The 22,175-nt window shown below is 42.4% G+C and overlaps 1 protein-coding gene across 2 annotated transcripts in view; it reads left to right on the forward strand.

The window, feature by feature from the left end:
- The window catches only part of LOC146796822 (metalloproteinase inhibitor 4-like), a 56,206-nt gene that overhangs the window by 10,443 nt on the left and 23,588 nt on the right, over window positions 1–22,175 (forward strand). The window contains exons 2-5 of one of the 2 annotated variants that reach the window (XM_085629558.1): window positions 4,942–5,103; window positions 14,371–14,537; window positions 15,170–15,282; window positions 16,357–16,459. In XM_085629558.1, coding sequence (XP_085485684.1) covers window positions 14,426–14,537; window positions 15,170–15,282; window positions 16,357–16,459 — 328 coding nt within the window. In that variant the 5' untranslated portion in view covers window positions 4,942–5,103; window positions 14,371–14,425. The remainder of the gene's footprint in view (window positions 1–4,941; window positions 5,104–14,370; window positions 14,538–15,169; window positions 15,283–16,356; window positions 16,460–22,175) is intronic. The other variant, XM_085629557.1, reaches the window with a different exon arrangement.

Below are 22,175 nucleotides of genomic sequence, written 5' to 3' on the forward strand. Positions count from 1 at the left end.
ACTGCATCCGATGTACTGACATGAACACCGTACCTGCCAACTTACAAATTAATGCCACCATGTGAGAAGGGGCGGGGCCTAGAGGGTGCAGGCCTGGTGCTCAGAGCTATCTAAGAGGCACTCTGCCCCCTCATCAAGCTCCCACGACCCAACCAAGAAAATAAAAATAAAGGGTCATTGAGGCTTCACTGATGCCCTGGGGTGTTTTCACACATCTTAATGGACGACGGATTCATACTGCCTCCGAAAACGAGCTTAAAGCCCAGTGTTTACAGTGGTTTTCAGCTCGTTTTCCCTGCCACTTTGAGATTTCGGCTCGTCACTGGATGACCGTCTGAAGGGACCTGAAATTGTATGACACACGGTGGGTGGCCCGTGTGAGTTGGCAGGTCTGGAACACTGCTGGTTATACTGCATATAGTGGGCACTAATGTAATACTGGCTGATGTTGTCACTATTACAACTTTCATAATATTACTTGCTCAGGTTGATTTTCATTGCAAATACCTAGTTCTCCTTAAAGAAAAGGTTGGAGACCCCTGTCTTAGACAATAACTAATTGCACAAGCTGCAGAGAACACTGCCACTGATGCAAAGATTATTTGAGTAGACTGCATGTTGTTCATTGCCTTTAGTGCTAATGTTTGTTGGTTTGGCCGAAGATTGTTGCCTCATTATGGCAGTTTTTCAGGCGATACCTGAGCACCATGATACATGCAGGCCACGCAGGGGAGTCGTTTGGTCAGTGAAATTGGGGGGGGATAGTGAGTTTCGGATTTGCCAAAATTACAATGACATTTATTGTTAAAATACATTATACAAGGGTTCATGAGAGGGACTTAAGGAGCAGTGGAAAGAAAGAGGAATGCAGACTAGTAGGGCTACTTAGAGAAAATAAGAGTTGGTAAGAACCAACAGTTTTGAAGACTTGCAAAACAGAGAGGGAGAGAGTGTGTGTTTTTTGTCACTGAGTGTATGTAAAAACATCTGGTGAAATCCAACACTCACCTCACCATACCCAACCAAAACCACTTGTACCTAACTATTTATCAAAAAATATAATTATTAAGGGGGTGTAATACTCCAAACACTCCCCTCCCGCTGAACCTACGCCCCTGAGGCCACATCCTGGTTTCTGTTTGCCATCTTCCCATTTGAATCCCTGGTCCAGTGGGTATGTCAATATTTGATTTCTTAGTGCAGAAATGCTGCTCAGTTCCTGTTTCCAAAGTTTATTTAATGAGTTGTGTTTTTTGTAGCACACCCTGTACGATCCTTTTTAAAGCTTAACCGACACAGCGTTAGAGTACATTGAAAATTTGTGTTGCAGTTTACATATGTTTGCAGGTAACTTTATTATTACAGGAATCCAGGGTAATCAATAAACCAATAGTATAGCTGAGAGGAGCAACAGGAGAAGTCCAAAAACGCAGTTAACATTACTGAGCGATGATGCAAATTTAAACATGCTCTTATTAAATCTTAGCATGCAGCTAGAAATACTGTGACGGTGCAAATTCAAACATGCTCTATTTAAATTTAAACACGCAGCTAGAAATACTGTGAGGGTACAAATTTAAACATGCTCTAGTTAAATCTATCAAGCACAAGGAGATGATGAACGGAGCACTGAAACTTTTCAGACACTCACCCCCAGTCACAGATCTGAGTTGAATCCATCATCATTCTTTAGCTCACTTCACCACCTCAGTTCAGACCCAGCTATATGCAAATCCGTCTTAACCCTGTGTCTCATGGGAACAGTCCAGCCCGACTGCCAAGCCAGGTCTTCCCTGAACCAGAATCAAGCATCCTGGAACCGGTTTCTGGGTAACACCCTTCATCAGCCAGGCTAGCTTGATTCCAGTGGCAAAGTGAGCAATGAACCCCCGTCCAGGCCAACCCTGCCAACTTAGGGCGAACAAAGCAAACACAGGGAGATGATGGACAGAGCACTGAAACTTTTTCGACACTCACCCCCAGTCACAGATCTAGGTTGAATACAGCATCATTCTTTAGCTCACTTCACCACCTCAGTTCAGACCCAGCTATATGCAAATCCGTCTTGACCCTGTGCCTCATGGGAACAGTCCAGCCCGACTGCCAAGCCTGGCCTTCCCTGAATCAGAATCAAGCATCCTGGGACTGGTTTCTGGGTAACACCCTTCATCAGCCAGGCTAGCTTGAATCCAGTGGCAAAGTGAGCAAGGGACCCACGTCTGGCCATACCCTGCTACCTTAGGGCAAACAAAGCAAACAAAAGGAGATGATGGATCGAGCACTGAAACTTTTCCGACACTCACCGGGCAGTACTTCTCCTTTAGTTTTCTCAGCTCTTCTACTTGGCAGAGGTTCCTCTTGAGCCCAGATGTATTCTAAAGTTCTGGGGTCAGGGCCCCAATATTTATATTCCATTTCTCTTTGTTCTCTGGTGGCAGGGAGGCTCTGTGCTCTGTCAAAACCAGTTCTGTCCTCTCTGGTCCAGCTTCCCAGCAGGAGGTGGAGACAGCATTATGTAAGGCAGGCCAGGCTTATTCAGGTGCAAGGAAATTTCCTCTCCCAACTCTAAATGCAGACCATGTCTATTCAGCCCAGCCCTGACTCATCCAGGAAAGGAAGGACACACCTCAACCACCCCAGTGGCTGTCTGCAGTGAATGGACATCGGCAGCCCCTGTCACTCCAAAGCCAGACAGTCAATTCACAAACCAGCAGAGGCACACAGGATGGCTAAGCAAGAAAATATAACTTTCTAAAAGTGGTATTTGCAAACACACAATATAAAAATCATCTTTACTAAAATGTGCATTTTTCAGGCATACTAAATTCCATCTTTCTATCTTGTCCCAATTGAAGTTATACGTATAAGATGTTATACATATACCCACATTCTATCCCATGGGGCAGATAGACTTTCAATTGTGAAAAACACAATACACTGCACCCTGCCCACAGGGGTACCTTGGGCCTACCTTAGGGGTGACTCACACGTAATAAAAGGGAAGGTTAGAGCCTGGCCAGTGGGTGCACTTGCCAGGTCGACATGGCAGTAGAGACTGCGCGCAGACACTGCAGCAGCAGGTCTGAGACCCCTTTGATAGGCTGCTTGTGTTGGTGGCACAATCAGTGCTGGAGGCCCACTAGCAGCATTTGACTTACAAGCGCTAGGCACAGACAGTGCACTGTACTAGGGACTTAGTAGTAAGTCAAACAAGCCAATCATGGAAACAGCAATCCATATTCACCAATTACAGAGGGAGCACCTGCACTTTGGCATTGATCAGCAGTGGCAAAGTGCCCAAAGCATCTAGACCAGCAAAAACGAAATTCAGCACAGCAAAAATACAGGAGACAGAGGAAAAAAATGGAAAACCACGCCAAGGATGCCAGGTCTAACATAGGTGGTTTTGACTGTAAAAGTGTCAAATGTTGCCATGAGGGCTTGATCAAAGAATGATGGCAGAGCTTAGCTAATGGGATCACTGCAGATGACGATGTGTAGTATGCTTTCTGATGAGAGCTTGCACTTGGGACTTGGTTGTGTTGAGTGTTCGATTGAGAAAAGAATGGTGGGCTTTATGGAAGAAGTGGTGAGTACGGAAGGAAAGGTCACTCAGAGGATTGAACTCAACTGATTCAGTCATAGGGATAGGTTCCATGTGCAACACATGTTGCAAAATAATTGCTTTGCAAAAAATATACATTGCAAAATATTGACTGTAAAAGGTCAACTTTACACAGATCAATCATACAACAAATATAACTTCGATTTTATTCCCAGATCAGATGGCACTCACTTCCTACACATTTTAGGACAGGATTAATTTACTTTTCCGACCAGTCCAGTGATGTGTCATCATCCAAAATATGAATCTGATACATTGGTGTTTGACACGTATGTCACTCAAGATAACAGTACAGGTGCTGGGGCCAAGAGGTATTCGAGAGCATGCTAGATGTCATAAGGGGGAGGTAAAGGAAGAGAGGCAGATAGAGCCAACGGAGACAAAGAGACAACCATTTTAAACATGATGCTCACTCCACCACATTGTTTGATGTGCAGGGGCGGTGCATAATGCACGGATGCATAGTTAGTGTTTATTTGTATCGCTGTTTATTATTGGCACTCTGTATGCAGTGGGAAACTGGCAGGATTGTAATCAGTGTTTTTGCCTGTAGTTTATTTTTCAGACATTTTATTTTGCCAGCATCTTTGTTGAGCACGATGATTACTTACAACTTCATGGAACATGTTTTGTGATAAGCAGTTATTGCAGAACGAAGCTAAGCTATCATTAATAATTAGATTACTACAGTTTTTTGAGGAGTGCCCCATGATATTACCATGTTTCACAGCGACAATGGTAGTAGTATTTTTATATACGTAGAAGGAAATTTACAAACTGTCAAAGTCAGGAGCTACCTATACTTCAATTTTACTTCTGGATTTCTCCTTATTATTCCATTATTTTCCATAGACATGCCTTTATATCCAGCGGTAGTTCAATATTTTTACAGGGTAGTTTATACTGTCTATGTCTCTCTATATTTTTATTTTAATGTTTATTTTTTTTGTTTATATTCTTCTCTCCATTCATCACCTTTTGTTATTTAATTTAATTTGGGATAATTGCTACTGTTTTTCAATTGATTATTTTTTTCCGGAACTTTCATTTTCTGCTTTCTTTTGGACATTGCCTTCTTATTTTTATTATTGTGTTTTTTCTTCAGATTTCTATTTTTTTCTGTTTCTACATCTTCCTTCCCTTCCCTTTTAGACATCCCCTATTTATAAAATGTTATTTTAATCCCTCAAATGTGGCTTATTTGATTTGTTTTAATGTTTCTTGTTTTTTTTGGTCTTTTCCTTCACAGGCATTTGTATCACTTTTTCCACGTCACTGCCTCATTAAACTCATTGTTATCTATTTTCTTTGCACAGTCTGTTAATATAGGCACGCCCGCAACTGGGCAGACTGCCAAACCACCTGCTGCACAAGACACGTCAAACCAGCCCAATTGCTTATATAGGGAGTGTCTGCATTAAAAAACAGGCCAGTCCTAATTGACTCAATCCAGGATTACATGTTACAAGCTATAACAGGTGAACTGAATTTATACATTTCATCGATATTATTTTTATTGTGTTGTTAATACTATTATAGTGTTGATTTCTGGTTGCGGGTGTTGTTTTGTTGATGCTGTTATTCTTGTTGTGCTTTTGCTGTTTTGAGTTGTTCTTGTTATTATAGGGTGCCACTTAGGGTAGTTCATAACCTAGGCTGGAAATTTAGCCACATGGACAAGATGGCTGCCTTTCTATGTCCACCTAAATAGGGCAAGGTGACAATTGCAGAATGAGAAGAAAGCTAGTTTTCTCTGTTCACGGCTGAGAGATGCTCTATGTTCAGGCTACATTGGGAATGAAAGAAGTCCTTGATACCTGCTTCATATTGCAACCTACTGAGCAAACATAAAGTGCAGATGTGGCCAATCCTCTTCAGGAGAGTTTAGGAGATTCTCTCCCAAATGCATTGAGCTTACAGGATAATTTTAAAAATATATATGTGTAAGAAGTCTTTGACTTTACAGGAGGTGATGAGGAATGCATGCTATATTCCATTAGGTTAGGATCTGGCACTGCACTTAGCAGCAATACTCAGCAGCAGTAAATAATTTATGATTCTTGGAGAAAAGTGTATGTTCGGTTAAGGCTAGTTGTTTGATGAATGGAATAAAGGTCGCTCTGCTCAGCAATCCGTAAAGCAGCCCACTGCCCCTTCTACTAGGGGTTTTCCATGTGCCCCATAAGGTTATTTGTGCACTTCCATTTTAAAATAAAATTCTATGTTAAAAAATCCTGGATGCAATTTATTTATTTGTTTCTGGAAAACGAAAAACAGTGCAGTTATTTTTATTTGAATACATGTTTAAAAAAATATATATTTTGTATCTGCTGGCCTGGTGGATCAATGGACTAATGCATCAACTAAAAGGTATTAGTAATGAATCCCAACATGTTCCCTCTGTTTTTCATCTTTCCTTGTTCAGTAGACCAAGCATTCGTGTGCTGGGTTATCAGTGACAAGTGGCGATGAATGTGGTTTTATAATTAACCTATTACAAAGTCTCTCAGTAATTAAATGGTTGACTCCATTCAAAGAAGGTTGTCAGTGACTCTACCTGTTGATAGGTGCTCAGGCCTTGTACTCAATGATCTGAGTCAATGGAGTGTGCATCCAACAGATTGAATGAAATATACCATCTGAGGTTGCTGATGAGATCCATCTTCACAGGTACCTTGAGTGCCAACACTTCCAAAAATGTATGTGTATGTTCATATGGTGTTTCTATCGTGCCACCACAGCCAAAAGGTAGCAGAGCATTGTACAGAGTAAAATACAAGCATATGGTCAACGAGTGATTGGAGAGGAAGATGGGTTGTGAATATGTATGCCAATATTCTGCAGTATTACATTGATGCACAGGGAGTGCATTACAAAATGCTGTACAAAAATGTTATAGGTTGCTTGTTCAAGAGTATATATCTGGCAGTTGGACAAATTCTGTGAGTTTGAGAGTGGTGGATCGTATTGATAGTGGTCTTCACTGGTGTCTTAACTCAAAGTAATTGTTTCACATGCTCTTTCACTGTCCGACGCTCTAAACTACAGTTTGGGGTTAAGGAGAGGTGACAGGATGTGCATAAATGCTGTTTCCTTTATTTCCTATGAGCTAGGGGACCTACATGTGTATTTTAGGGTGCGAAACTCATAGTACATGGTGCAAAAGTGCAGTATAGGTTTTAGAAATAACTAGCCTCTTCTTGCTAAACCGCAGATGTATATTTACGCCGGACACTTAGTTTTCATGACTCTACATCTATTGAAATGGAGAGTATTAGTCCATGAGTCAGGACCCCACATTTAGGCCATTGGTACCACTCAGTAAATTGCAAGGTAAGGATTCCTTGAAATGGAAAATATTTGATTGAAATGCATCACCCTTTGTCTTTTGTTCTGATATTATTGGATTAGCAACCATAGCCGAAAAAAGTTATGGTTTTAATATTTTTGATAAATAGCATACAAATTCATCTCAATATGTGGAAATTAAAGCTAATTCCTCCAGCTTGGTTATATGTTATATTATTTAAAAATAATTATGATTATGAATTGTAATAATAACAATATAGTCCTTAAAATAATAACAATAACACTGATATATTGATATAGATTATATGCATAATTTTCACTTACAATTTCAAATAATAATAGTTGTTACATCTTACATAGGCAATGTATGTCATGAGTGAACATAAACATAATTTTATCATTCAAATTTGTCGTCGTCATTTTCTTCTTATGAATCGGTGTCATCATTCTCTGCATCTGTTTTATTTTCATAGGCAGGAAGTATGCACATGTCAGTGCACTTGATGTCATTTAGACAGCAGACACTTGTTGGCCATTTGCAGTTCCTACTGCAGTTGCAACCTGAGAGATCTAACACAGCCTGAGGTGTTGACTGCCCTCCATCCAGTCCACCACCAGTTGCTCTGCTCCCTTGTGTTTTGCCAACTTCCACCTTCTCTTAATTCGACTAGGTATCTGTGGATCATTTACAGACATCTCTTGCTTATAGCAGCTTGATAATTTGCACATGCTGTATGTTTCTTCAGACAGTCCATGCAAGGTGGAAGTTGATATCTCAAGGGATTCATGTGATGAACCGAATATTTTGGTGTACACAGCAAGCAAGCAAGAGAATTGCTCCAGTTTGTCCATTAGTTCTTTAGGGATAACCCATACATATCTGAGATGCTAAAACGTTTCTTGTGTATGATTGTACGACGGAACAATGCAGGGAAATACATTGCTTGCCTTAACCACGCATTTTTTAACACGCATTTTTTTACAACGCATATGCTTTTGCAACGTATGCCTTTACCACGCTTGTTTATACATTTAAAAACAATGCATTTGTGTGGGGAGGCCCCCCACACCTCCAACTTACCTTAAATGCGCAGTAAAGGCATACGTCGTAAAAACATACACCTGGTATAAACATGTGTGTTAAAAAAGTTATAGTAAAGTCATAATGTGGTAAAAACCTTGTTGCGAAGGCTGTTACCTCTGTGTATGTCTGTTAGCAGACAGGATTTTGAATGCACTTACTTTTCCTTTTCCCTCAAATGCGCTTTTTGTGGCACATCCGGTAAACGTATGGAGACCTATCATAGCTCGACAAACATTTTCACCAAGAGTTGAAGCTAATTTTCCAATGCCAAGGACTCACTTGCGTATTTTAGTACTACATTTCAGAAACAATTTAGGCATGATTCTGTCATGGAATCCCAAACACATAATAAACACATCGGTGTCATCCGAGCTTATCATTACTGCCTCATAGCCCTCATTAGCAGCATGTGTACAGTTGAGATCGGGCACTTTGTGGCTCCCTTCAGATGTGATTTTGTAGCATGTATCTTCATAGTTCTCGAGCAGTGTTTTATTCTCAAGTTTTACTCAATACTCTGGTTACCTCCAGTCGTTAACAAGAAATGTAATGAGAGTTGTTTTATTCCTTACATGGCTTGGGAATTTCCTCCACTGTCACACTCGCCCCAATGTCACAGATATGGGTTGAATCCATCATCGTTCTTTAGCTCACTTCACCACCTCAGTTCAAACCCAGCTATATGCAAATAAGTCTTGACCCTGTGCCTCATGGGAACAGTCCAGCCCGAACTGTCAAGCCATGTCTTCCCTGAACCAGAAACAAGCATCCTGGGACCGGTTTCAGCGTAACACCCTCATCAGCCAGGCTAGCTTGAAGCCAGTGGAAAAGTGAGCAAGGGACCCAAGTCGGCATTTCCTGCCAACTTAGGGTGAACAAAGCCAACACAAGGAGATGATGGACGGAGCGCTGGAACTTTTCAGACATTCACCCCCAGTCACAGATCTGGGTTGAATCGGTCATTATTCTGTAGCTCAATTCACCACCTCAGTTCAGAGCCAGCCATATGCAAATTAGTCTTGATCCTGTGCCTCATGGGAACAGTCCAGCCAGAACTGCCAAGCCAGGTCTTCCCTGAACTGGAAACAAGCATCCTGGGACCAGTTTAAGGGTAACACCCCTCATCAGCCAGGCTAGCTTGAATCCAGTGGTAAAGTGAGCAAGAGACCCATGTCTGGGCATACCGTGCCAACTTAGGGCGAACAAAGCAAACACAAGGAGATGATGGACGGATCCATAAAGTGGGGCATTTTTAAAGAGGGGGTAATTTGCTTATAGCTTTGGCACTGTTAGTGATTACATTAGGTTTTGCGAGGATCCAATTAGAGAGCAAAGGTAAAGGGGGTTACAAATATTTTTAATTTACTAATAAATTGACCACCTTTTAATGGATCTGCAGGAACTGTGGTAGGGATTTAACAAGTTTTAGGTCATTTTAGTATTTGTAAGTGCATAAAATGTCGCTGCAGTTGAACTACCTCAAAAGAGAGCACATGCTGATCACCAACAGTAGCAGACAATCCGATCTTCAAGAAGAGCTCACAGAAATGAACCTCCAGGAATTAGGCCAGGCATTTTCAGATAGCTCCAAGTCTTTTGGAGCCCTCCTCACCAGTAGCCTTGAGTTCAGTAAAGAAATGGCTAAGAAGACTCAGAATTCTTGCCATAAACTCCACAAGTCAAGACGTTCAAACACTGCTCATTTTCTGCATGGATGGAGGCAACGCCCTGATTTCAGCTTCCCAGACCTCAACCTAGCAAAACAAAAGAACATCCTCTACACTGTTAAATTGATGCAGCTGACTTAAATTGATTACAATTTGCATATGCTTTAGAGTAGTTTACACACAGTAGGAAAATGGTTTCTTAACTCCGACTCCATCTTGCAAATCAACATGAGACTCTGTATTTAATTTCTCACTTTGCACACAGATTCAAAATATGCACAACAGAAACAGCTTTCTACTTTCCGGCTACTTCTACTGTGGTACAGAAAGATATTCATGAATACGTTTGTCTTAGTTTTGCATGTAACAAGGTTTGCGCTATTGCATCTATTGATCTGATATCCAAAGTGCACAAAATATTTTAATATTTAGGCAATGGTGCTATGTCATTTTGCAAGTAGTCTGTTATGATTGCACGCTCTGTAAAAATGTTGCTGATTTGGTGCTGATTATATTTTTGCTGTGTATCTCTCTATATATATATACTGGTGCATTTCAGGGTGACCGAATCGCTGCTTGCCCTCACTTTTAGAGACTGAACCCCTGTGGGTATGACTCGCACTCTAGACGTGGAATTTTTGGAGGATTGTCTTTAAGGCTGATCTTTATGACGGACCTCTTGCTGTGTTTGACTGTGCCTTACGCTAATTCCCTATTATCATTTTGCCTGCATTGAGACAAAGGGGCCCATTAAGATGGAGGGCGGACTTTAGTCCGTCCGTCACCCTAGCGGTGCTGGGACCGGCCGCCAGTGGTGCGGCAGTCCCGCACCTGCAATTAGGATGCCACCGCCACCGTGGCGGTGGCATCCTCCATTCCCAGCATTGTGCTGGGAATGCACTGTGTGCATTGTTATGCACAAGGTGACAGGCACCGCGAGGTGCCTGCCACCAGATCCATGACAATGCAGGGGGGTACCATAGGTACCCCCATGTGCACCCCTCACATCCCCCTACCCTGGGAGCCTGCAACGGGCCCCCAACAGCAAACCCCGCAAATATGGATGGCGGTGTCATGCAGACACCGCCACCATATTGAGCACCTTTTCCGCCCGGTCGACTAGTCGACCGGCGGACGGTCTTTCAGTCCGCTGGGGTCTCCCCGCCATACTAATATGGCAGGGGGTAAATGGGTGGCAGGCGGGGAAGAATGTAGGGCGGATCGCCATGCAGTCGGTGGCGATCTGCCCTACATCCTAATGGACCCCGAACTATCTTTTACCTTCGGTAATGATTTCTTAAATTTTAATACACCTTCATGGTTTTTAATTTACTGCTGACTCTCTGGAGTCCATATTGTTTCATGTATTATTGAGATCAGCACTGCTCCCGATCCTGTGCAGACACTTTATCTCCTACCTGATCAGGTATCAAAGATAGTGTCATCACAATGACTCATGAAGGCTTACGATAGCATGGCCAGAACACCAACATACTTCAGGAAACCCACCTACCACCACTGCCCAACTGCATCACTGTTGAGATTTGTTGTTCCACCTTCATAACAATGAACTCAAGCACAACATATTACCTACCGGACAAAACAAAATCTTTGGCATCTCATGGAAAAATGACATTGGCAGGATCCATTACAAGTAAAGCCAGAGGAGTAGCAGAACATACATCTTCAGCTGCTACGCTACTGAGTCCAGTAATGCCATCTCCATACTGATTTGGCAAGCTCCATCTTTCTTTCATTACCCAAGAAATTGAATAGGCACCGTTATTAAGGAACACCTCATCTGCAAGTAGCCATGGCTCCTAGCCCTGTTCACCAAGACCATATGGGTAATGCCCTGGTACCTATAAATATGTCGCACTTATGAATCCCTCAAGTAACTTTGCCAACTCTTTGTACAAGTACTTATGCACACACATACAAACCACTAAAATGAAATCCTTTGCTGAAAACACAGATAGTGGCTGAATGTTCAATTCTTCAGCCAGAAGTAAACCTGGGGAAGAGAATTCTCATGTAATTCCAGACATCAAAACTGCACAACGTTTCCTTTTTCCATTCAAGAGATCCCAAATAAATAATATATATATTTACATAATATGCCGGAGTGAAACCCAGGTTGATCCTACTTTTGGTTCTGAATAGAATTAAATTAACAGAACGTTTCACAATATTTAATGTCCTGTTTTTCTCTGAATTTTATACCACCACCAAATGTGTCATTACTGGATAGTAGCATAGTGAAAAAGGCTAAATAAATCAAAGTCAAACAGTGTAAATCACAATAAAGAGCAATATCAGAACAGGTGTCTACAGAAACTCAACCTTTAAAAGCGGTCTTCCTCAGTCCACTGAATAGCTGGACTGTTGTTACAATATTGCGTGCAAGAGGTTGAATGGAAGTACAGACCTCAGCTACTGTATTTGATAATACATCAACCAGTGCCATCATTCTACACATATCTTGTAATAGCAGAAACAACAAAGCATGACCACATGACTTCATAGAAAGTGATCTCCTGACCTTTGACCCAATGATGCAGCAGATTACTTTTTTTAAGCCACATTTGTTAGTCATGTGAGGCTGGATCATGGTAAATCAATAAAAATAACTGAAACAGGAGCAGTCAACCAGCTGTTATATGTACCAAAACCTAAAGGCAAGCTTGTATTTAACACACCGGTTAGTTCAATTGGATTAACTTACAATGGATGCTAAACAGGTCTCAGGGGTTGCAAGAGGCAATATAGAGACAGCAATGATTGTGTAGAAAAGATCCAAGAATATGTCACTTTCACAAGATGTTGTTGTATTCCTCTCTTGAGCTGGGTCTGCTGACATCAGTGCTATGAAGAAGTAAGTTTATAGACATGGCTTACCATCTAACATTTGGCAAGCATGGTGGAGTAATACTCCAGACTTGCTTGCGCGCAATCCATCTCAGGCTAGTAGTCCATGTAGAGTGTCCACACTATCTGGAGAATGCCTTCACTTCCTTGAGAATGCACTAAGTGACAGAACCCCCATGATGAATTATATTTCCCAGCAGGCCATGAGCTCCAACATAGTGTGGGATGCAGCAGTCGTCTTGATCTTATTGTTATAACTTTGCTCGTGGCCCATGGTGTCTTGGCTGGTCAATCTTGATATTGTGCTGCTGCAGCCAGAACCCTGCAGTGCAGATCTAGGATTTCCTTTGTACAGATATGTTAGTGCCCGTTGGAACTGTTTGGAGGACAAGGGGAATATAAAGAACGAGTCTAAAAGTCAAGTTGTGTTGTGAAAACAAACTTCGTACCATTTATACATGTAACTTTCAGGAGTATTGTTTATTATTTAAAGTTATCTAGTGATAAAATAGGAAGGACTCCTAAGTCATGAATGTATGCAAAAGTGGCACCCATTGCTTGTACAAACTATATCTCATCTTCCACAGTGAGTGCATAGTGAAGAAACGTATGTTTCAAGATTCCAATTTTCAACTTCAAAATACACAAACATATATTTATAGAAAAAACCTATACATCTTGCAGATCACATTGTCCAGCAGAGTTGACAAATCAATGTATTGGAGCCCAGTGTCTCTTTTGTCTCTCTGACCTAAACTTTCCCTGAGTCTCCCGCTAGCGCTCATTTTATTGTGTATGTTGCACACTGTGGACATACTGCGTGGCTACATATCAACAGCATCAAACACACGGTCTGCATTCTGAACTAATGGAAATGCCAATCAAGCTGAAAGTTAGCAATGCACAGAAAAAATGGCACTATGATTTGAGAAATGTATTTATAACAGGAAGGAGTTTTCTGTCTTCCCTGTAAATCAATTCTCCATCCTTTTCATGATTCCTTCTCAGCTCAAATGAGTAATAGGATGGAACCCCTTATGCCATACTTGGCTAGATAAACTAAAAAGGATTGTTAGGCAAGAGGGAAAAAGCCCCCCTCTATCCTCGGCCAGCTTACTTCTGAGAGTTCCTTCACCGATGGGCAAGGTCTCAATATGCCCTCTCACTGTCCCATTTACATTTTTGATGGTCAGGGGTGCTGATTTGTGGAGACAAGATCTTTTAGGAGTTACAGAACAGCAGTTAGTTAGTATAAAATTAAGTTGCCATTATTTTATTTGATGTCAAGTTAATTGGTGCAGTTATAGATATTGTAAGTGGGATACATTGAGGTGAAGCAATGCTGGTACAGGTGCTGTGCGATTCCTAAGTCCATACAACCTGCATTTTAGGTTGAAGAATATGGGTATGGATCTGTTTGCAGAGAAATGGGAATCTTCAGGTAAGCCAAACATGTAACACAGTGAGTTCAGATATTAGAGCGAAGAGGATTTGTTGAGGAGTTTGTAGAATTGTAAAGAACCAAATGCACATGGTTTTGAGTATTTTACATGGAGTGCTTTACAAAATCAATGCATAGAAGAGATGAGTTGTGTCTTGCCTTGATGAGGAATTGCTTTGATCAGGAATTGACATTTTCTCTACTTACAAACGTGTCCTTGGTAACTTTGAGGGTCATTTAATGAATGTGTGTGTGTGCAATGTCTGTTAGAATTGCATGACCAATCACTAAGCAGTTCACTTTCCTCATAAATTCAAAGTCATGATATTGTCTCCACCCTTAAAAAGCTATTGTTTCTGTTTCTTACTCTTGATAGACTCTTCAACAGCATCAGTACTTTTCCAGACTACAGAGGGGCAATAAGTAGCAAGATGTGGGTGGTGTTTGCAGCAGCTCTACTCTCCCTTCTGTCCCCCTCTCCTACAGATGCCTGCAGTTGTTATTTGATACACTTGCAGAGAGACTTCTGTCATTCAAGCATTGGTGAGTTTGTCTAAAGTAAATGTTGTTGGTATATTCATCTTCATATTTCATTGCCCAGGACTTGAGTCAGCAATAACAACCACCAGAAGTAAGGAGTCATGGGCCACTCACAACCTGTATCTCTCTAGACCAGTTGATAGTAAGTTCCAGTGTCCCATTTCATCTGGGGTTTGCTTCGCACAGACGGTGCCATCAATAGAAAAGTTGTGCATCCTTTGGAGTCTATATGTGCTGTGGACATGTGAGCACCAGCTAAGCACGCTAGGTTAGGAAACTAAACTAGGCTGCTGGACTTCAAAGCAGCATCCATGTCTTCAGCTGTTGTGTCAAGCACTGACATAGACATGAACAAACTTTAGACATGTCAGGAACATAGAAATTATGCAGAGATAGCCATTGGCCTATTGTAGTTAACAAAGCACTTTCCCATTTTAATGCCTTTGTCACTCAAATTCTTTAACCTCTATAGGTTGTAGCTCCAGAAACAGTCACTGAGGGGATCTCACAGAGATGGGAAAACATCAGACTATGCTTCAGTTCCTTGTATTGATTTGCACATTCATTTAAGTAAGGTCTTCAATGAATCGCCTGCCATTGCCATTTGCTGCTGACTTTCTCTGTTCCTTTGACAGTTATTAAAGGGAAGTTTCGAAGCTGCATCGAACCACCTCCAGTAGATTACTCCAGCGGTGAGATCCCAAATCACGAGGACCTGCTCACACGTTGTGAAGTTGATGTCTTGGAGGTAATGATTTTCAGCAATAAACTTTGCCATCAGATCTTGGAAGGAGGTAAAGTTAGGAAAGGAGGTGAAAGCCATAAATGTGTGCTACAGTAATTTTCCTATAAATTATAGGATTGTGTATATATTGGAACATGAACCAGCAGGGTGCTGCACTCAGTATTGCATCAAAGTGAGGAACTGTGAGCCTCTTGGTACTGCATGCCCAGCTATATTTTAGGTTAAGGAAGTAACCAAAACTGCAGTAATTGGCTAAGGTTAGCAGGGCAGGGTAGAGAGTGCCCTATTGACTGGCCTACACTAATGGACCTACTCTAGCGGGTGCACACCCATTTCTGAAATTCCATTACTAAGATCTATCATGACTGAGACCTACCGTTACTGAGGCTTATCACTCAAACCAGGAGGTGCAATTTGTGTTCCAGGGAGGAGAGGTTTTTTTTTTTAATAAATGGTTAAAATAAATTGAATAAATAGATCAATGAATTACTTTGCAATATTATTTAATTCAAGTGCTTATTATGATATGATTTTAGCACGAATGTGAAGTATTTTATGGCATATCAAAAATAGTATTTTTTTTAATGTCATACATTATGTTTTTCAAATTAGCAGAAATCCTAAATGTTTATGTACATTGCAATAAAGCTTTGATCCCAGCAATAGTAATTCTCAGTCGTGAAGTATATCCTAGCTAAAGAATACTGGTCTCTTTGAGAGTGATTGGGGATTTTTTGAAACCTTGTTACCACCTAAGGTGGGGTAGGCGCTCACGGATCAGGTTGTATAATGTTCTATTTCTTTATCTCTGCTTTAGCTCAGATTTAGCAGACTGTGTGATAATGCGGAAATGTAATTCTAAATGAATGCTACAACACATTTAGTACTTATTACCCATTTACTGTTCTACAGTCTATTCTGACTTCTAGCCAGATTCACCTGGCACTGTTGGTTGTGTTTATGCCTTACTTTGTAAAGCCAATCAGGGGAGAGATGAAGACACTAAGAAAGCTCTCCCTGATGCTAGTGAGGAGGTTTATGTGGAAATCCTGAATAATTTTTAATGTCCTCTGACAGGTATTCAAAGGTGGCGAAGAGATCCGCAACATGCAATTCACAACACACAGCCAGATCTGTACCGTTCAGACGCCTGCCTTCAATACAGAGTACCTGATCGCAGGTAATCTTGAATAAATTACATCAGTGTGTGATCTCACTACATGGCTCCAACTTGGGTCAACTGTTTTGCAATCACTTAATGCAGTTGATCCCACAGAAAACATATTTTATTTGGAAACATGTACAGCTGGAAGTTTATACCAGCCCTTTTTGCACTAGACGTATTTCAGTAGGAGACTCTTTTGACATGATCCTACTGACCAAGACAGAATTGTGAAAAGAATATCCGTTGTACCCTGTAATGCTACATTAATTGTATTGGTTAAGCGAGCCATGAAACTGAATTCCTTGTTGTTTCACTGTGCATTGGTGAACCTTAATTCTGCATTTCATGGAGTAGGTCAGGCTGTATCGGGCCACAAGCTACTGCGATTGGGCGCCCCTAGGTTGATTATTATTCTAATAATTAAAATATACTCTGATACTCAGCACCAATAACAAGTGAACCACTAGGCATTGTAGAAGAGTATGGCAGCACTGTGTACTTGACACACTACTCTTTAGTCTGTACATAGCAGGCATGGATCAAGAATCGATAAGGCATATCTTTTTCCCTTAGAACTGTGATTAAAGCCTTTTCATCATATTTGTAGGCTGAGCTATGCGCTTTGTAATTTAACTCCATGTGATTTAAGAGCATTGGGGTTGACAAATGTGCCACACGTTTCAAGTGTGCCACAACTGAAGGATGAATCTTGAATAAACAGGAACCTTTTTTAAAGAAAAGACCTGATCAAATGTTACATAAGTGTTGCCACCCCATCCAAGTTGCTGAAAATAAATTCTTCAGAAGGATATTGAGGATACCCCAGAGTGTGTCCCCAGAGATTGTGCATGAAGAACTGGATACAGGGTTTATTCCTGATTGTATACAAATCTGCCCTTTGTAATTGTTGTTTTCTGTCTAGTTGAAAAAGGATTTGGAATTTAACAGAAAGATTTTAAAAGACTGTCTGGGCCTGGATTATAGCCATTGTATTCCCTGGCTGCATTATGTCAAAGGTATTTTGTGTGAACTTGGTAGACCCAAACTTTTTTCTGGATCACTGCAAATTAACAAATTATATGTGTTATGGGTCAAGGAGGCATTTCATGCCAATGTGCATGAAAAAAGGTTTGAACGCACCTTGTCTAAAAATTTCTGTACTCAATATGCCATGATGAAATACTTGTGTAAAACAGAAGTGTATTTGACACTTGATATGCCAGTTTTGCATAGACGACTTATGTCTTATTTTTGTATAAATGTGTTCCCACAGCTCATAGCAGGCTGGCATAATCCATCGGAGCCCCCAGTTTGCACTTGTGAAATGGCTTCTGCACTGCACACTTTACATATTGGTTTTATTGGCCCTAAATTTGCTAATAAGTACATATGTCCCCTTCTCTTATCAATTAGTTTTATGCAAGTGAGGCCTGCCTTATTGAATCTCCCATGTTTAAGTAGTTATCATGTTCTTCTTTATGTATCATGGTTTTTACCTGGGGTGTTTCATGCCTCTTTATCAGATTTGATATACTGCCTTTAGGTGATTTTATTGAACTGTTTGCTTTATGTACTTTGTTAGACCTGACATCATTGGCGTGGGTCTCCCTTCCTCTTTTCGCTTCCTATCTTTTATGTTTGCTGGATTTAGGTGCTCTGGGCGCCGTGCCACTGCTAATCAGTGCCACAGCGCGAATGCTCCCCGTGTAGATATGACTGTATGAATTAGGATAACAATAATGCCTAGGTCTGTGTAGTATGTTCTAAATGCGAGTTACCCTCCATTTCACTGTTACTATTGTGAAACCATCCGTTCTCATAGGCCAGAATAAGCAGGTTGAGGATTATCCTCCATAATCCTATCTCACCCCCAGAACCTGATAGGAACTTCGAGTTTGATATGTTTATGCGCAGGACATTGAGATACACCTTCTAGTAAGAACCATTTATCTATTCCATGTTCGAAAATGCCTCTTCTGGAAATACTGTATTTTCGTGTCTGAGCTTTCCTGTAGACTTTGCTAATATGTGTATTGGCCGTCTGGTTTTGGAGCAGCAGGGCCAGCTGGGTCAGACCTGGCTGGGGAGAGAGATCGGTATTCAAATCATAGGGAGGGGTGACTCTTTGATCTGAGCAATGCCGTGCTTGGCAAGGTGAATGATGTCTCCACCCCCCCCACTGGGCGTCTGATAGCAGACCCCCGCATTCCGAAAGGGCAGGATGTCGCCTCGTAAAGTGCTCCCCGACCCCACCAAACTGGTTCTGACTGGATGTAGTGATTAGTGGCAAAGACTTTTTAGGTATAAAACGCTGCGCTGGAACTGTGTCCAAGTGTGTTCCTTCTGGATGTCAAGACGAAACTCTGTCTGAGTGAACAGAGGAAAGGACTTTTGAAACTTTCACCAAGTTTCCTGAAGAAACTACCCGAGGGCCTGAATTGGGAGCGCCTCCTGCCGAAGTCTTAGGGATATTAGACTTCACCCCGTCAGCTGTCGGAATTCCTGTGCGAGGAATTCTGCTTGCAGGTGAGGCCTCCATCGAGTAATCCTGAGCCTCTAGTTCTACTGTGAGGAACGTGGACTGGGAACCTCCGCTGAATCAGTGTGGGCCGCTGCAGCTAAGAGAGAGCTGCCGCCGTTGGGAGCCCACCTGAATTTGAACCTTCAGAACCCTTGCTGAATCTGTGTGGGCCGCTGCAGCTAAGAGAGAGCTGCCGCCGCTGAGAGCCCGTCTGAATTTAAGCCTACGGAGCCTTCGCTGAATCTGCGCTGGCCGCTGCAGCTAAAAGAGAGCTGCCACCGCTGAGAACCCGCCTGAATTTGAACCTTCAGAACCCTTGCTGAATCTGTTTGGGCTGCCGCAGCTAAGAGAGAGCTGCTGCCGCTAAGTTCCCGCACTTTTGCCAACTTTGCATCATTGTGGATTGTCCTGTGGGCCGCCGCAGCTGAGAGAGAGCTGCTGCCGCTGAATGCCTGCACCTTTGCCACTTTGCAGCATTGTGATTTGTCCTGTGGGTCGCCGCAGCTAAGAGAGAGCTGCTCCCGCTGAGTGCCCGCACTTTTGCCAACTTTGCATCATTGTGGATTGTCCTGTGGGCCGCCGCAGCTAAGAGAGCTGCTGCCGCTGAGTGCCCGCACCTTTGCCACTTCGCAGCATCGTGATTCGTCCTGTGGGCCGCCGCAGCTAAGAGAGAGCTGCTGCCGCTGAGTGCCCGCACTTTTGCCAATTTTGCATCATTGTGGATTGTCCTGTGGGCCGCCGCAGCTAAGAGAGAGCTGCTGCCGCTGTGGGCCCCGCAGCTTGTTCACCATTGTCGAGGATTGTCGCTATCGTCTCGTGGGCTGCCGCATCTAAGGGAGAGCTGCTGTCGCTGGGAGCCCGCCACGGAACTGCAAGACGAGAGTCATCGCCACCACCTGCCCAGGCCGCCGCAGCCACGTGCTGCTGCGGCTGAGAGCCTGCCTGTCCCTGAATGCTTGACTCATTGTGGGTGCACGCTGCGGACCCCTGCAGCCAAGACCTGTGGTCGCTGGGAGTCTGCCTGTCACCGTCTCCGCTTCTTCTAGAAGCTGCATGCTGTGTCCCCTTTCAACGGCAGGTATCTGGTGCGCAACGGGTCGCATAGGCCCCGGCCTTGAACTCAGTCATTGTCACGTTCTGGTGAATACGTTATTGCCTTTTGAGTCTCTACTAGTTTACGTGCATTGTAGTTGTTGAAACATATTGAGAGTCTTGAGTTGAACCTTAGATAAAGAAATTATTTTTCTATACCTAATTGAGTTGTGTCCCTTTTGTGGTGTCGTTACTGCCTTATTGTACATGGTCATAAATGCTTCACACACTGCCTCTGAGATAGGCCTAACTGCTCGTGCTATGTTACCACAGGGTTGAGCAGGGGTTGTCAAAGGGGGTAGCCCGCTTGCCCTGACTTAGGAAGAAGGGTCCCTATTTGGACATTGGCGCCAGCCATTGCCAACTGGAGACCCCACATTTCTAACATACTTTTATGATTTACTGTGTTAAACTTAATAAAGTGCCTTTTGAATTGAATTACAATACATGTTACATCAATGGGGGGTGGGGGAAGGCTTAACTGCCCAAGGCATGGAAGCCACAGTAGAAAGATGATCAATTCCAGAACAGAATTTATAATAACCAATCCAGGCCCAGATTATATTCCTTCAGTCAATCCCCACACATTTCTCCAGTGCCCACAATTCTACAATAGATACAACTTTTGAATTTCAAAGGAGTTATTTTATTTCTTGAACTGCATGTTTATGGCCACCAATAGCCGCTTGTGCATCCACAATATTATTACAATTAATATCAACTTTGTCTAATCGGACATATTCCACAACTGATTCCCCAACACTCACACAGCATGGCACCAGATTAACTGGTTGATTGATTAATTGGTGGGTTTCTCAGAGCATGCAAATATCCTAACACAATGGTGTCCTGGTGCCGGTGACAACAGTGGAGGAGTGGAAGGAAGCTTAATGAGAGAATAGGTGTACTTAAAAAAGTTGCATCAAATCTGGAAATTGTCTTGTTTGCAAAGTGCAAGAAGTAAAAGTATCCATTAAGACATAATGGGGCGATCATGCCACGGTATTTACAGTGCTTCTTTTTGACTACTCCCACTAAGAAAGTTGATAAACTATTTGTATGGCTTAATATGGAGACTAGTAAATGAAAGGAAAGGTTTGAAAGGGCCCCATCAAAGATGTTTCTTTTGAACTTGGCTTGTCTTCCAGTTGGGTCAGGGCTCTTGGGCAGATACTCATCTGGCTCTTTAAGTTGCAATGCTCTTTTGCAAATACTCTTCATGTTAATCTCCTTGAAGACGGTGTGGATCATGCCTTCTCTGGTGACATCTTGTATTTCTTTAAACATCTTGAAATGCCTTTAAACCAGGAACTTGTTAAGCTCCTTTAAATTTATCACATGACTCCAAACTTTGTCCTTCTTCTTTACAAGAGAAACTGTAGTCACAAGACCTTCCACCTCCATCAACTCTACTACTTGAAGCAACACCCTTTTTCTAACATCTGGGCCACCTCTGTGTCTATCAGTTCCATATTTTCTGCATCCAGTTCCCTCCTGTCAGCTCTTCTAAAAAGAAAAACCAGCCCCAGAGCCGAATAAGTGTCTCATATTGGCCTGTGCCTTGCTAAAGGTGGTTAAGGTGATGACAAACATCTGCAGCATTTAACAAGGTTCACCCACAGAGAAGTCCCTTTAGGACCCCATGTCTCTGTTGGACAAATCACTAATTTGGGGTTGATTCTCATCAGGACTGATTTTCGCCTCTCCATAATTCAGACCCGCGTTTGCAAATGGTGCGCTAAGCCCAGCCTCTCAAGAGGTCCACGCTGACCTTGGTATTCTTGCTTCGGGCCTCCTCAGTCATTTCAAGTATGCCAACCAAAGGACACTGCATTTCAATGACCTGCTTCAGGCATTTCTCACCGTCAAGGTGGCCATTTCTACTTGTGCTGCTGCCGCAGGCACTATCATCTATTGTAGCTCTCAGGTTACCACTACCATAAGCAATGGTTTTCGCCTTCTCAAGATTCTTCCTCTTTCTTGAAACTTTACCTCATTACTGAGCATTAGAGGTGGAAGGGGAGTCTCCCACAGACAAAGAAAAATAGACTTCCTCCAAAGGGGCGTCCCTCTTCCTCCGATGGGGCGTCCCTCTTCTTCTTCGCAAGTGCTGCGACC

The sequence above is a fragment of the Triturus cristatus genome, chromosome 10 (genome assembly GCF_964204655.1).
Source record: "Triturus cristatus chromosome 10, aTriCri1.1, whole genome shotgun sequence".
In the NCBI taxonomy this organism is placed as follows: domain Eukaryota; kingdom Metazoa; phylum Chordata; class Amphibia; order Caudata; family Salamandridae; genus Triturus; species Triturus cristatus.